General features: G+C 44.3%; 1 protein-coding gene across 1 annotated transcript in view; it reads right to left on the bottom strand.

Annotated features, from left to right (window-relative positions):
* The window catches only part of GNA14 (G protein subunit alpha 14), a 229,366-nt gene extending 221,526 nt beyond the window's left edge, over positions 1-7,840 (bottom strand). The window contains exon 1 of the mRNA XM_003811455.6: positions 4,214-7,840. Within this exon, the coding sequence (XP_003811503.3) occupies positions 4,214-4,337 (124 nt within the window). The 5' untranslated portion in view covers positions 4,338-7,840. The remainder of the gene's footprint in view (positions 1-4,213) is intronic.
* Between the last annotated feature and the right edge of the window lie 6,970 nt (positions 7,841-14,810).

A 14,810-nucleotide genomic window follows, 5' to 3' on the forward strand; every position in this document is an offset into this window, starting at 1 on the left:
AAAACACTAAGGGAAACTCAAAGTAAAACATTTCTGTTAAAGCACTACCACAACAGTTTATACAAACTTCTATGCAACCCACAGTTGGTCAACTAAAACGGAAAATGACACCTCTCTAGGGCCTGAAAATACTCAAAAAACGGAGTGATGATAGCTGACACTGAGCACTCACTGCCATCCAAAGCCCAGAGAATTTAGTCCACAGCTAAGACACTGTAGGGCTAGGGTTCAAACCCAGGCAGACTGGGCTAAGAATCTACATTTTTCATCTCTACACCAGTGTTTCTGGCTGAATTTAGTCCTCCCGCCAAAGCTTTTATGTTGAAATCCCAACCACTAGTACCTCAGAACGTAACTGTATTTGAAGATAATGTCTTTAAAGAGGTGATTAAGATAAAATGAGTGGGGCCCTAATAAAATAGGAACTGGTATCCTTATAAGAAGAGGAAGTGGCACGACACAGTGGCTCATGCCTGTAATCCCAACACTTTGGGAGGTTGAGGCAGAGGGATCGTTTGAGCCCAGGGATCATTTGAGACCAGCCTAGGCAACAAAAACTAAGAAAAATAAAAATAAGCCCAGCATGGTGGCTCACGCCTATAGTCCCAACTACTAGGGAGGCTGAGGTGGGAGGATGCTTGAGCCCAGGAGGTCAAGGCCGTAGGAAGCCGTGACTGTATTACTGAACTCCAACCTAAAGAGTGTCAAAAAAAAAAAAAAAAAGACACAGGAATGCGCATGCCCAGAAGAAAGGCCATGTGAGGCCACAGGGAGAAGGCAGCTGTCTGCAAGCCAAGGAGAGAGGCCTCCGGAAAAACCAAACCTGCCAAGCCAACACCTTGCTCTTGGACTTCCAGCTCCATAACTGTAAGAAAATTAATTTCCTTTGTTGAAGCCTCCCAGTCTGTGGTATTTTGTTATGGCTGCCCTAGCAAACTAATTCAGCCATATCTGTTAAATACCAATTCCTCTTCCTTCCAGAGAGCTCCAAGGTAAGGTCTGCATCCAGAATTAAAACACTCAACCCAATTAACAAGCCACACTTCACCAATCTGCATTCAACAGGAAAATCAATAAAAGATCATTTTCCCTTATTTAATAGCTATTGTCCTGACACTTTCTCCCTATGCTGATCAGTACTCACCAATGTTCTTATCAGAACTTTTTTGTCCTACTTTTATGCAAGGAACTGATAAGAAATTTCTTTCTACTAAATTCAACCATCTCCTTTATTTTCTCCATCTCTTTCTGATGAGAAAGCGTCACACCAACATCTTACAATTATTAGCCTTAACCAAACAACAGCTTTTATCTTTCCCTAGTAGACACGGACCTGTGCTTTTATTAAGCAGAAACAGGATACTGCACTTCAGAAACATCCTCACATCACTTTTTTGCAAAAGCATGCTTCATTGTGAAAGAGATGGTGGCTTTGGGGGTCATCCCATACTCCACAAAAGGATTCCAAACTCCCATTTGCAAAGTGAGGTTTTTTTTTTTTTTTTTTGAGACGGAGTCTCGCTCTGTCGCCCAGGCTGGAGTGCAGTGGCGCGATCTCGGCTCACTGCAAGCTCCGCCTCCCGGGTTCACGCCATTCTCCTGCCTCAGCCTCCCGAGTAGCTGGGACTACAGGCGCCCGCTACCACGCCCGGCTAATTTTTTTTTTTTTGTATTTTTAGTAGAGACGGGGTTTCACCGTGTTAGCCAGGATGGTCTCGATCTCCTGACCTCGTGATCCGCCCGCCTCGGCCTCCCAAAGTGCTGGGATTAAAGTGAGGTTTTTAACTGAGGCACCTGAGCAGTGGATGCTCTAATCTACCCACTAGAGAGATGGGTGAATTTTTCACTCGAATTGCATGACTTCAGACAAAATGGTGCACGTCCTCCCCTAATTCCTGTCACTTCTGAGTCATTGGCTTTTCCTTGAGAAGAAATGGAGCTATGCCCCAGGACTTTACAGATTGAAATAAATCAGAGGTTTTGAAGTCCATCCTTGGAGTTCTGAATGGCTCTGTGTGGTTTAGAAAGTATTTTTCACAGGAAAGTTTTCACTAAGGGGATATGCTAGTCACAACTCCGCAAGATGAAAATGGGAGTTTCCAGAGGTCAGACAGTGCCTCAAGGTGGTAGGAGGAGGGTTGGAGCAATGGCCTGGGAAGATGAAGAAGACCCTCGGTTCACCCTGATTAATGTGACTTTCAGGGCAAACAATTTACCTACAAACATTTCTCCCCTAGTTTGTGGGTAAATGCGAGCATTTTACATCAAACAGGCTTATTACCAATACAGTACAGCTCAGCTGACTACACAATTTTTCATACAAAGAGCCAGCATTTGTCAAGCTCCTGGTATATTCTGGACACTGTACTTCATACATTGACACAAATCAAAGCATTGCAAAATGAAATAGGGTTCATCCTGCCCTTATAAAGAAAAAAGTACACACGCAACTAAACCCCTCTGGTTTGTGGGGTTCAGGGCAAAAGTACAAAGCCCCCCACCCATAGTTATTTTCTAGTGTTAATCAAGCTAGCAAATTGTCATGTATTCCTCCTCCCTTGACAAAGGTAGCTTTTTAACAGCCTAGAAGGCCAGGGACAATTTAGAATTTTCAGACTTTTCAAAGTTATGGGTCAGACACAGAAATAGCAGACCTGGCCAATGAACAGAGCCCCTTCCCTTCTCCACCCAAGCTCCCTCTCTCCTAGGGGGGCCTCTTGGGCACCCACGGGGACTCCCTCCACTCCTACCCAGCCCACATTTCCAAGCACTTTTACGCCCCAGCAAACAGCTGCCCCTTTGTGAGCTCTCCAGGGATCAGGTCTGCCTTGCTTTCTAGGGCTCAGGCCTTAGAAGCTGGTGTGGGTCCCTTTGGGCTGGGTATTCATTCCATCCAGGTCTTGGGAGGGAGGGGGCAGCATGGTCTCTGGGTAGCAAGCCCCTTTGGACCTACAGACTTCCAGCTCTGTGGGGAGAGGCACACCCCCCCAACCCCCAGAAGGCCAGACTGGGCCCTTTAAACCCAGGGGATAAGGGTAAGGGGGTTCTTCCGCCCAGGTCTGAAGGCCATACTGACTGAGAGCCTTCTCTATATTACACTAACTAGATCAACTTTTTCTTTCCTTGAAGCTTTCTGGGAGGGTGATTCCTATACAAGAAATAAAGATGAATAAATAGACGGTATAAGAGAAGATTCCTGTTCAAAAGGGATGAAGGAAAAAAAGTTGAAATATTTGTGGCTATCTAGAAAAAAATTGACAGCTGATATCATGGTCTGAAGGGTAGAAAAGGTAAAATATTCTTCAGACAGCAAATGTGTTGACAGCGTTCTAGAAAGTCTGAGATGGGATCCTTGCCTCATGGCATAACTTGGGCAAACCTTAAACTGTTTTCTTTCTGTGTTTGAAAGTGGATGTCCCACCCAGACCTTTGCAGAGACACCAAAAGAGCTGGATGAAGACCTGCCAGAGGCACCAGGGCAGCCAAGCTGAATCCTAGGACGTGGACACACTGAGTCAAGCTGGGCAAGGGAGGTTTGGGTCTGCTGCAAACACAAAGGCCTGAGGGACCCCCATGGGAGGCAGGCATAGGAGCTCACGGTCAGAGGAGCAGCAACGGCATGGGCTTCACCCCCACAGCTGACCTAGCATCGGCTTTGCCTTTTCTCAATCAGGGCAAGTTGGTCAGTTCTCCAGGCCTCCATGTTTTAATTCTCTAGAATAGCGATATCACCTGCCCGCATCACCAGGTGGTGATGCCCTTAAGAACTTAGCACGATCTGGCACATGGTAAATTCTCAAGATGCTTCATCTAGAACTGAAAGCGTGCGAGTCAGAGCTAGTGCTGAACCCAAAATGTGGGTCACCACAGACCCCAAGCTGGGTGTGCTGCGGACGGAGGAGCGGACGCGGTTTTGAGGAGAGGGGCACACCGGAACACATAAGGTACAGCGGTCAAGAAGTTAAGTGTTACAGGTCCCTATCCTGTTTTGGGGCAGGGGAAGGTGGTGCTTTTGCAAGTCGCCCAGCCAGAGATGGAAAGAACAGGCACCTAAGGCCCCAAGTTGCTGGCATCCGTGAGCTCCGAGGGGGAGAAGGACGAAGCCGCCCTGCACCCCACTGGGCTCCAGGGCCGCGCGGGTGCCAGTGGAGCGGCCGGGAGGGCTCGGGAGGGGAACGCCCGGCTCACTGGAGTCGGAGACGCAGCCACTCACCCAGCAGCAGCAGCTTGAGCTCACGGCGCGCGTCCTTCTTGTCCCGACGAAGCTGCCGCTCGATCTCCGCGCTGATGCGCTGCGACTCCTTCTCCTCCGCGGACAGGCAGCAGCAGCCGGCCATGATGCGCTCAGCTCAGTACCCGACGGGGCGACGCGGCCCCGGGCACCCGAATCCTCGGCCCGGCCGCTCACCCGGCCAGCATGCGACGGACACAGGGGTGTGGAAAGAAAAGACGGGGGCCGACTTGAGCTTTGGAGTAAGACGCCTGGACCTCCGAGGCTCAATCCCCCCTCGAAAGTCGGCTCTGAGGCGGGGCGAATGCCGAGCGCTGGGAACGCTCGAGTGCACCCCGAATCCGGGCTCAGCCCGCCCCACTCTCGCTCTGGGGAGGAGGAGGGCGAGTCGAGAAGTTGGGAGCGTTGCTGGCCCCGGGAAGATGCGCGCGCCCCTTGGCACAGGAGCCGGACAGCAGTCAGGGGGCGCAGACGACAGTTGGAACGTCGGTGCTAGGGGGAGGATCTCCTGGGCCTAGGGGTGTCCCCAGGCGGGAGGTAGGCGCGGAGTGGGTTGAAGGCAAAGGACCTGGCTGGCCTTTGCCTGGAAAGTTCTGAAAACCTCAGCAGTGACCGCAGACTAAGACCGAGTGGAAAGGTTCCCGCTAGCGTTTGTGGCTCTAAGTGGCAGGAGGAGGCGGAGCATCTTGAACCTGCAGCCCTGGCGTCTGCTGGACTGGCCCGTCTGGGCACCCCAAGCCGAAGGCGCCTGGAAGTGAAAGGGGACGAGCAGGGGGCGCGGAGCTGGGGGTGGGAGCTGGCGCCTCTAGGAGCAGCCCCCACACTTGCCTCCTTGGCTGGGGCGTCCCGGCCAAGGTTTGCTGTAACCTGCGCGTCTGGCCGCCAGGCACCGGGTTCCGACAGGTGAGTGAGTTTCGCCAACTCACTCGCTCGGAGAAGGCGGCAGCAGGCTGGAAGAGGAGCGGCGCCAAGCGTCTGTTGCGAGACACAAAGCCACGAGGCCTCTACCCGGACCTTAAGTGGAAGCTTGCCCACCAGCTTCACCACCACGCACACCCGGATTTCCTAGACTGGCTCCTTCCGCTTCCCGGACGCCCCGGCCCAGCTCGGGCTTGGCCAAAGCCCTTGGTCAGCTCGGCAATTTGCCTGTGAAGTGTGGCTGGGCCTGAGCCTGCTGGCTCTGAGCTCGGAGAAGGAGCCGCCGCTGGGTTCAGTTATAAGAGAACTGCAAGAGCCCAGGGTAAATATCCTCTCGGCCTCCGGACGAGGGGGCTGGGGAGAAAGGGAACGGCTGATTGCTTTGCATTTTATGATGGGAAAGACACCTGCTTTGTAGAAAGGGCTGATACGTTCCTAGTAGCACCTGGCAAGTTTCCTGCCCAGCCCAGAAGCCTAACAGCCGCCTTGCGATTGTGTCCGCACTGACACCTTGGCCTGTATCCTGGACCGTCGGGGTCAAGTTTGAGCAGCATTAATAAAAACTTTAAAAGCACCTCTTAGTGCTTAAGTGACACGATAAAATGCGTATTACAACATCTGACTTTTGTCTGTGTAGATTTTGATGCAGAAAAGGGAAGGTGGGGAGAGGGGATCCTATTGGCCACAGCAATGAACGTTCTTTCCTTCTCAAGTCAGTATAGGCCATATGCTAATGGAGCGTTAGGCAATTAGCTAGTGCTTCCTCTACTAAGAGCAGGCATAAGTGCGTTTCATTTGAGTAGCATATATTTTATAAATTCAAACTGAGGATCACATTGAGTGGAATGGTACGTGTCATTATATAAAGAATTTGGTATCGCGATGCTATCTGGCTGCATGTTCTTATTATTTTACAGTTTAAGAAATGTAGAGGAATCAGACATTAAAAATGTGCATACATACTTTAATGTGTGACTATTTTAGTTTTCTTGCAGGCATAAATTGACAGTAACAGTGACCCCTACAGGAAAACTCCTGGACATTTCAGATTTGATCTTTGGCCATTTAATAGCCTGTTTCTTCTCTCTTAGCTCTTACGGATTCATTTACAGTTTGAGAATAAGATCTCTTGGCTTCTCAAAGTCATGGTTGCATCATAATTGTTGCATGATAAATTTTATCATTTAAAAATTATAAAAATTGTTTAAATGATTAAAACTAGGGCAAATTTGAACTCTTACGTTAACGGGAATTACTGATACTGACCTATTAGGTTTAAAGTTGGCAAGATTTCAAAAACAGTTATGAAACGTATTGATTAGGGCAAATCTGTACAACTTTCCTGGGCTAGTCAGCTTGGCAGTATATATCTGAAGCCTTAAACATGTCCGTCCCCTTCGGCCAAACCAGTAATTTCTCCCTTAAGAAATAACTAGAAAGAAGCCTCATGATTGATGCGAAGGTTTTATTGCCAATACAACAACAAAAACTCACAACCTAAATACCTAACAACAGGGAAGAGATCACTTAAATCATGGTTTATCCATAAAATGAGATGTTTTGGGGCCATTAAATATGTGGATATGCGAGTAGTAAACATGTGAATAAATTTGGAGAAAATCCTCAAAATATATTGAATGAAAAAGGCAAGATCCAAAAATATAAACAGTATGATAAGATTTTAGTATAAGAATACGCATACACATTTTTAAGAGACTAAAGGGACACAATTAAAAAGGTAGCTTGCTGTGAGTCATGGCTGTTTGGTTGATTTTCATTGTTCATTAGAAAATTTGGGCCGGGTGCAGTGGCTCACGTCTGTAATCCCAGCACTTTGGGAGGCCGAGGCGGGCAGATCACCTGAGGTTGGGAGTTCGAGACCAGCCAGCCTGACCAACATGGAGAAACCCCATCTCTACTAAAAATACAAAATTAGTCGGGTGTGGTGGCACATGCCTATAATCCCAGCTACTCGGGAGGCTGAGGCAGGAGAATTGCTTGAATCGGGAAGGCAGAGGTTGTGGTGAGCCGAGATCACACCATTGCACTCCAGCCTGGGCAACAAGAGCCAAACTCCGTCTCAAAAAAAAAAAAAAAAAAAGAAAGAAAGAAAATTTGGGGCAGCTTGCATAAAATTATTTAGGCTCCACTTTCCTTAACTATAAGATGAGAGGGATAAGCCAGAATAAGCTCAAAAGGATCACCCAACTCTAACATGCATTATTTCTTTGATGACATTCACACTTATCCAAAATAAATTTATTTAAAAATAATCAAAAACCTAAAGTTGTTATTGAGCATCAGCCACTGGTAAGAAATAGAAAACTGGGATATCACAAGTCAATCATTTTTATACTTCTATGTTTTATTCATCTCTATTTTCCTTATCTGTAGAATCTGGAAGGTAAAATGATAATAATTTTAAGATATTAATTCATTGGAAACATCTTTCCAGGAAGGGGTAGTTTTGAAAAGAGTTCTTAATAAAAGAGAATATTTATTTTCCTAAGTTATTTCAAAAAAGCTGCAATTTTATTTTATTCATCTTGAAGACGAGAGCGCAGACTGGACCTGAGTTTCAGATATCCACCAAGTGTGGGGCTACAAGGGTGAGCTAATTGTCTGATATCCCTCTGAATGTCCACTGGGTCCATACCAGCCCCTGTACCAGGCAGTGAGGATTCAGGTAATAAGACAATTCCAGACTTTCGGTAGAGCTATAGTCTAGTAGAAAGAAGTAAAACTGAGACCCTGAAATCTGAACCTACCCCTTCCTACTTCCTTCCAGAGAAGAGTGAGAGCACAGAGTCACCTGGAGGCGCTCCCCAGGCCTACAGATATGCACAGCAGCCTCATCTCCCATCACTCTCCTGGAACTCTAGACAAATGGAATTTTCTGTTCTCCCTACCTCCTGCCTCCATGCCTTGGTGCATGCTGTTCCATCTTCCAGGAATACCATCTCTCACCCTAGGCAAAATTAGGTAATTTCTTTTTCAGTTACATCTCTTCTGAGGAAGCAACTCCAGCCCTTGTCAGTTACATCCATCTTTCCCTACTGCTGGAACACTGTCAACATCTCACTCTATTATACTCGTCTGTTTCTTCTAATCTATGAGTTACTCACAGGTAAAGAGTTTTTCTTGCTTATCCTGGTATTCCTAAATTAGCAAGTTTCAGTTGACTAACCTTAAATACCGAAACCAAGAAGAATTAGTCTGAGATGCAAGAAAAGAAGGTTCTTGTGGTGGAAGACAGTGAAAACCAATAAGCAAGTACAAAACAAATGAATGTATAACTTAGGAAGAACTTGTATATATGAGCTGCCCCCACCTGCCACTGGCCCCCTTAGAGAGAATGACTGCCCTGTTTCTAATTCAGAACGCCAAGGAAATGTGCAAGTAGAGGGCTGGAAAGATGCAGTTCACTTTCACAAGTGTATTGTCTCTGAACTTAACAAGTAATATAGAGTAAAAATATGACCTTGAGGAAGTTCACAAAGCACTAATACTAATGTACCTTTGCTGCTCTATGTCAGCATTTTTCAAACTGCAGTTGTAACACATTCCTAGGGTGTGGCCAATATTTTTTCTTAAGAAAAAGAATAAAATATAAAGAGCCAATATCAAGGTTGCTGTATGTATTATTATTTAATAAAATGTTTTTTAACTTTTTTTTTTTTAAGAGCCAGAGTGTCTGTCACTCAAGCTTGAGTGCAATGGCGTGATTATGGCTCACTGCAGCCTTGAACTCCTAGGCTCAAGCAATTCTCCCACCTCAGCCTCCCAAATAGCTAGGACTACAAGCCCATGCCACCATGTCCAGCTATTTTTTTATTCTTATATTTTGTAAACGCAGGGTCTCACTATATTACCCGGGCTGGTCTTGAACTCCTGGTCTCATAGAGTCCCCCTGCCTCAGTCTCCTGAAGTACTGGGATTACAGGCATAAGCCACCACATCTTTAGTTTTATTTTATTTTTAAGCCAAATACCCAGAGTTCAGTGAGTAAAACTTTAGTTTTAATTGTACGTGTAAGTATCAACTCTTAAGCAGCTCAGTCATCGGTGGGAGTCTGCTTGTCCATCTCCTGAATGTGTTGGTGTAAATGATTCCAAATTTTCTAATTCATTTTTCTGAATCCAATATGTTCTTTTTTTTTTCAATTTGAGTTCAATGTGTTCTCTAAAATGTTTTCAGTCCTTCTTCCCCGTCACTTCCACTCCCCATCCCACCCATTGGCTCTAGTTTGGTAGGTGAGAGTTGATGGAGCAATGATGGATAATGATTGATTGATTGATTGTTTTAAAAAAAATTTTAGATTCAGTGGGTACATGTGCACGTTAGTTACATGGGTATATTTTGTGATGCTGAGGTTTGGCCTTTAATTGAACCTGTCACCCCATTAGTGAACACAGTAACTAATAGGTAGTTTTTCACCCCTTCCCCCTGCCCCCACTCCCCACTATTGGAGTCCCCAGTATCTATTGTTCCCAACTGACGGATATTTAGATGGATGTGTAATATTGATGCTAGTGGCTGCTTGCACTCAACATCTATTTTTTTTAAGGCAATCAACATGTCAACATGTTGCTCTACAGTATTCTCTGTCTGAAGACCAGAAATTGTTTATTATATAACTGTTACCGAAAACGCTGGGATGATAGACAATGAAGTCTGCCTTCAAACACACATGACTGTGAGTAGGCAGGAATTGATATTGTTTGTTTTTGAATGTGACTTTTCATGGAAGTTGGGGAATCTCAAGAAGAAATCAAACTCTTTAAAATGTGAAGTTTGGAGGTGATTATTTGGCTTGTTTTCTTTTCCTTTTTGCTTAAATTTCCCCCTCCATTTACATCACTCTCTTCTTGAATGATCCCATGTTAATAACCTAGGATGTATTCTTCACTTCTTTGTGCTCTGATAATCCTATATAAGAGTAAATAATTTCATAGACGTGTAAATATACACAGAGTAAGTTTGTCATCATTAGTTTTAAAACGAAGCTAAATTACACGAACTCTATATTTTGTTTTTCTCATCCAAGAATACTTTGTGAAATCTAAGTAAACAGTTTTACCTCTGATTTACTCTTTTTAATGACTACATAATACTAGATGATGTGAAAGGACCATATATTATTCAACTTTTCCCTTTGAAATGTACTCATTTTTGTTTCCAGTTTGGGGCCACTAAAAACAAAGCTATAAAAGCATCTTTGTATATAAATCCTCATATGCTAGCGTTTTTATTTCTGTAAGATAGATTCCCAGGAAAGAGACTGCTGGGTTGAAGGATAAATACATTTTTCATTTTAATAGATGTGGCCAGATTCCCTTCCAAAAGACTGAAGCAATCCCATTTCTGCCACAAATATGAGCACCCATCTCCCTATATCCTCACCAGCAATAAATATTTTCGCTCATTACTTTTGGCAGCCTGAAGAAAATAAAATAACAATAAAGTGTTTCTTTACGTTGCATTCCCCTGACTACCTATGAATTTGTTCATCTCTTCATGTGCTTGTCAGCATTTCTATATGCTACCCCATGAATTGTCTATTCATATCCTTTGCTCATTTTTAAAATTGGGTCATTTGTCTTTTTCTTGACAATCTGAAAGAGATCTTCAACATTACAAATCAACTGTTTGTCATCTGAATTACAGACTTTCCAATATATTGTTTGTCCTTTATCATTTTTAATGAAATCTTTGCCAGATAAAAGATTTTATTTTTACGTAGCCAAATACCTCTATTTTCTTGCATTGCTTCAAGAGTTTGTCTTTAAAAGAAGATCTCCCTATTTCTAGGTTGTACAAGCAGTATCATAGATTTTCTTGCAAGCACTTTTTTTTTGAGACGGAGTTTCATTCTTATTGCCCAGGCTGGAGTGCAGTGGCACGATCTCGGCTCACCATAACCTCCACCTCCCAGGTTCAAGCAATTCTCCTGCCTCTGCCTTCCGAGTAGCTGGGATTACAGGCATGCACCACCACGCCCGTCTAATTTTTTGTATTTTTAGTAGAGACGGAATTTCTTCATGTTGGTCAGGCTGGTCTCGAACTCCCAACCTCAGGTGATCCACCCGCCTTGGCCTCCCAAAGTGCTGGGATTACAGGCGTGAGCTACCGCGCCCGGCCGCAAGCACCTTTATTATTTTGTTTTTCACATTTAATTACTTAATCTGTTCATTTTTATAGAATGTATAAAACAAATTTTATTTTCTTCCAGATGGGTAACCAGTTGTGCCAACATCATTTATTGAACATTCCATCCTTTTTCCTGATGAATTAAATTTCAATTTTTGCCGTATATTACATTTTCATACTGACTGAGATACATTTCCTTGAGCCTATACAGTGCCACTGAGGTATTATCTGGTCTTCTATCAATACTAGCTTGGTGATCCACCCGCCTTGGCCTCCCAAAGTGCTGGGATTACAGGCGTGAGCTACCACGCCCGGCCGCAAGCACCTTTATTATTTTGTTTTTCACATTTAATTACTTAATCTGTTCATTTTTATAGAATGTATAAAACAAATTTTATTTTCTTCCAGATGGGTAACCAGTTGTGCCAACATCATTTATTGAACATTCCATCCTTTTTCCTGATGAATTAAATTTCAATTTTTGCTGTATATTACATTTTCATACTGACTGAGATACATTTCCTTGAGCCTATACAGTGCCACTGAGGTATTATCTGGTCTTCTATCAATACTAGCTTGCTTTTTTTTTTTTTTTTTGAGACAGAGTCTCACTCTGTCGCCGAGGCTGGAGTGCAGTGGCACTGTGTGGGCTCACTGCAACCTCCGTCTCCTGGGTTCAAGCAATTCTCCTGCCTCAGCCTCCCGAGTAGCTGGGATTACAGGCATCTACCACCATGCCCACCTAGTTTTTTTTAATATATATTTTTAGTAGAGACGGGGTTTCACCATGTTGGCCAGGCTGGTCTTGACCTCCTGACCTCAGGTGATCCGCCCACCTCGGCCTCCCAAAGTGCTGGGATTAGAGGCATGAGCCACCATGCCCGGCCTTAATACTATCTTAAAGCAGGGGTTTTCTGGAATGTTTTCATGTCTGATAGGACATATCACCTCTCAGTGTTACAGACTCTTAGGTGTGTTCAGACATTTACTCTTCCATGATAAACAATATCACTTAATAATGACTTCTTCCCTCAATTTCAAATCTTAACTTTAACCCTAACTTCAATTATCTTTTTGACATGTTGCCTTAGATGTCTAATGGACACCTCAATGAACAAGTGCAAAGCAAAACTCTGCATTTGTTTTCTAAAACTTATCTTTCTGCTTGCTTTTCCATCTCAGCAATCTAATGAATTGCCTCTCAACATCTAATCAATTGCCTTTCTACCCCACCTCCCCACCCCATCTAGCAATTATGGACTTTCCCTTTAAACAGCATCCTGAATTTATTTTGGAACCACTGCATGCAGCTTTTGCACTGAGCAACTCTGGGGATGTAATACACATTTTAGTTTTGAGGGTTCCTCAGTTGTCTCTTGCTATGTCATATGTGGCTTCTCAGGTATGTTCATTCCTGTTTTTGCTGCCACCACTTCTGAAAAAGCCACCAGCATGTCTGACCTGGACTAAAACAATATTTTTGTTCTGACCCTCTAAAATCTACCCATCACAGGACAGGACAGCCAGAATGAGCTTTGAAAATCCCCAAACATAGCCCATAATTACCTAGATTAAAATTCACCTATAGGCCAAGCATCTGTAATCCCAGCATTTTAGGAGGCTGAGGCAGGAGGATCCCTTTAGCCCAGGAGTTCGAGGCCAGCCTGGGTGATATGTGAGAACGTGTCTCTTCCAGATTTTTTTTTTTAATTAGCCAGGTGTGCTGATGTGCACCTGTAGTTCCAGCTACTCTGGAGGCTGAGGTGGGAGGATCACTTGAGCCTGGGAGATCAAGGCTGCAGTGAGCTGTGATCACACCACTGCACTCCAGCCTGGGTAACAGAGCAAGACCCTGTCTCCAAAAATTAAAATTAAAATTAAAAAAAATTCTCCTATAGATTTCATCAGAGAATTAAAAACAAAACCCTCCTTATTCTAGAATGTGAGGCCATACGTGATAGGGTTGTTGCCTACCTGTCTAACTTCATATCCCAATACTCTCCCTCTCATTCAAAGGCACTCCAATCACACTTGAACCTTTTTTCTTTAAATACCTCTCAGGACCTTTACACTACCTGCTTGGCTGCCTGAATCACACTTTCTCTAGATGGTGAAATGTTTGGTTTTTACTTGTCATGTAGGTCTCAACATAAATGTGACTTACTGGTGACTTCCCAGGTGTGGGCTCCCCTGACCACTTGGCCTAAAGTAGTCATTTCTCATCAACTCGAGATTATTATCCAGAAAATACTTCTGTATTTTCATTGTAGCGTTTGTCACTATCTGATTCCTCTTGTTTTCCTCCTTCTTTCTTTATCATCCTCCACCAGAAAAATAAGGTAATTTTCATTAGAGGAAGGACTGTGATTATGTTATTGACAACTGTATCCCTAAGGCCTAGATCAGGGGAGGCCACATGATCCTAAAATTGTACCACCAAACTGTTCAGGACCAATTCTCAACAGTAAGTTAAGTCTCAGAAAAGTTACTAATATGGGATTTGTGATTTTTCTATTTATCTGTTTTACACTATATTATATAATAGCCAGGAAAAAAATCCCTGACAACCCTGATTTGTGGGGATAAGACTCTGCCTGGGTTTCCCAGGATACATTGATTGCAAGTAACAGAGACTGAGTATAAACTGACTTAAGTTAAAAATGGAATTTATTGGTTCTTGGGACTGAGAAGTTCAGGGATGGTCTTGGTTTTAAGCTCTGCAGAATCCATGTGCTCGAGAGATTTCAGAAGGTACCCCTTGGCCAAGCACAGTGGCTCACGCCTGTAATCTCAGCAGTTTGGGAGGCCGAGGCAGGCGGATCATGAGGTCAGGAGTTTGAGACCAGCATGGCCAACATGGTGAAACCCCTTCTCTACTAAAGATACAAAAAATTAGCCAGGTATGGTAGCGCATGCCTGTAATCCCAGCTACTCAGGAGGCTGAGGCAGGAGAATCGCTTGAACCCAGGAGGTGGAGGTTGCAGTGAGCTGAGATCACACCATTGGACTCCAGCCTGGGCGACAGGGTGAGACTCTGTTTCCAAAAAAAAAAAAAAAAAAAAAAAGGAAGTCACCCCTCTAGTGCTCAATAGACATTTTTGAATTAATAAATGGGTAATTGTGAAGATTACAAGATAGAGTGTATATATCTAAAGCCTCTATCTCCTTGCCTGGAGCTAGTCAACACTCAGTAGGTATAGGTAGTATTATTTTTGTATTACTCTTATCATCACATCAAAAACTTCATTTTCTGGTTTTTTTTTTGTTTGTTTTTTTTTTTGAGATGGAGTCTCGCTCTGTCGCCCAGGCTGGAATGCAGTGGCGTGAACTCGGCTCACTGCAAGCTCTGCCTCCCGGGTTCATGCCATTCTCCTGCCTCAGCCTCCCGAGTAGCTGGGACTACAGGCGCCCACCACAATGCCCGGCTAATTTTTTTTGTATTTTTTAGTAGAGACGGGGTTTCGCCATGTTAGCCAGGATGGTCTCGATCTCCTGACCTCATGATCCGCCC

Source organism: Pan paniscus, chromosome 11 (genome assembly GCF_029289425.2).
Source record: "Pan paniscus chromosome 11, NHGRI_mPanPan1-v2.0_pri, whole genome shotgun sequence".
Classification (NCBI taxonomy): Eukaryota; Metazoa; Chordata; class Mammalia; order Primates; family Hominidae; genus Pan; species Pan paniscus.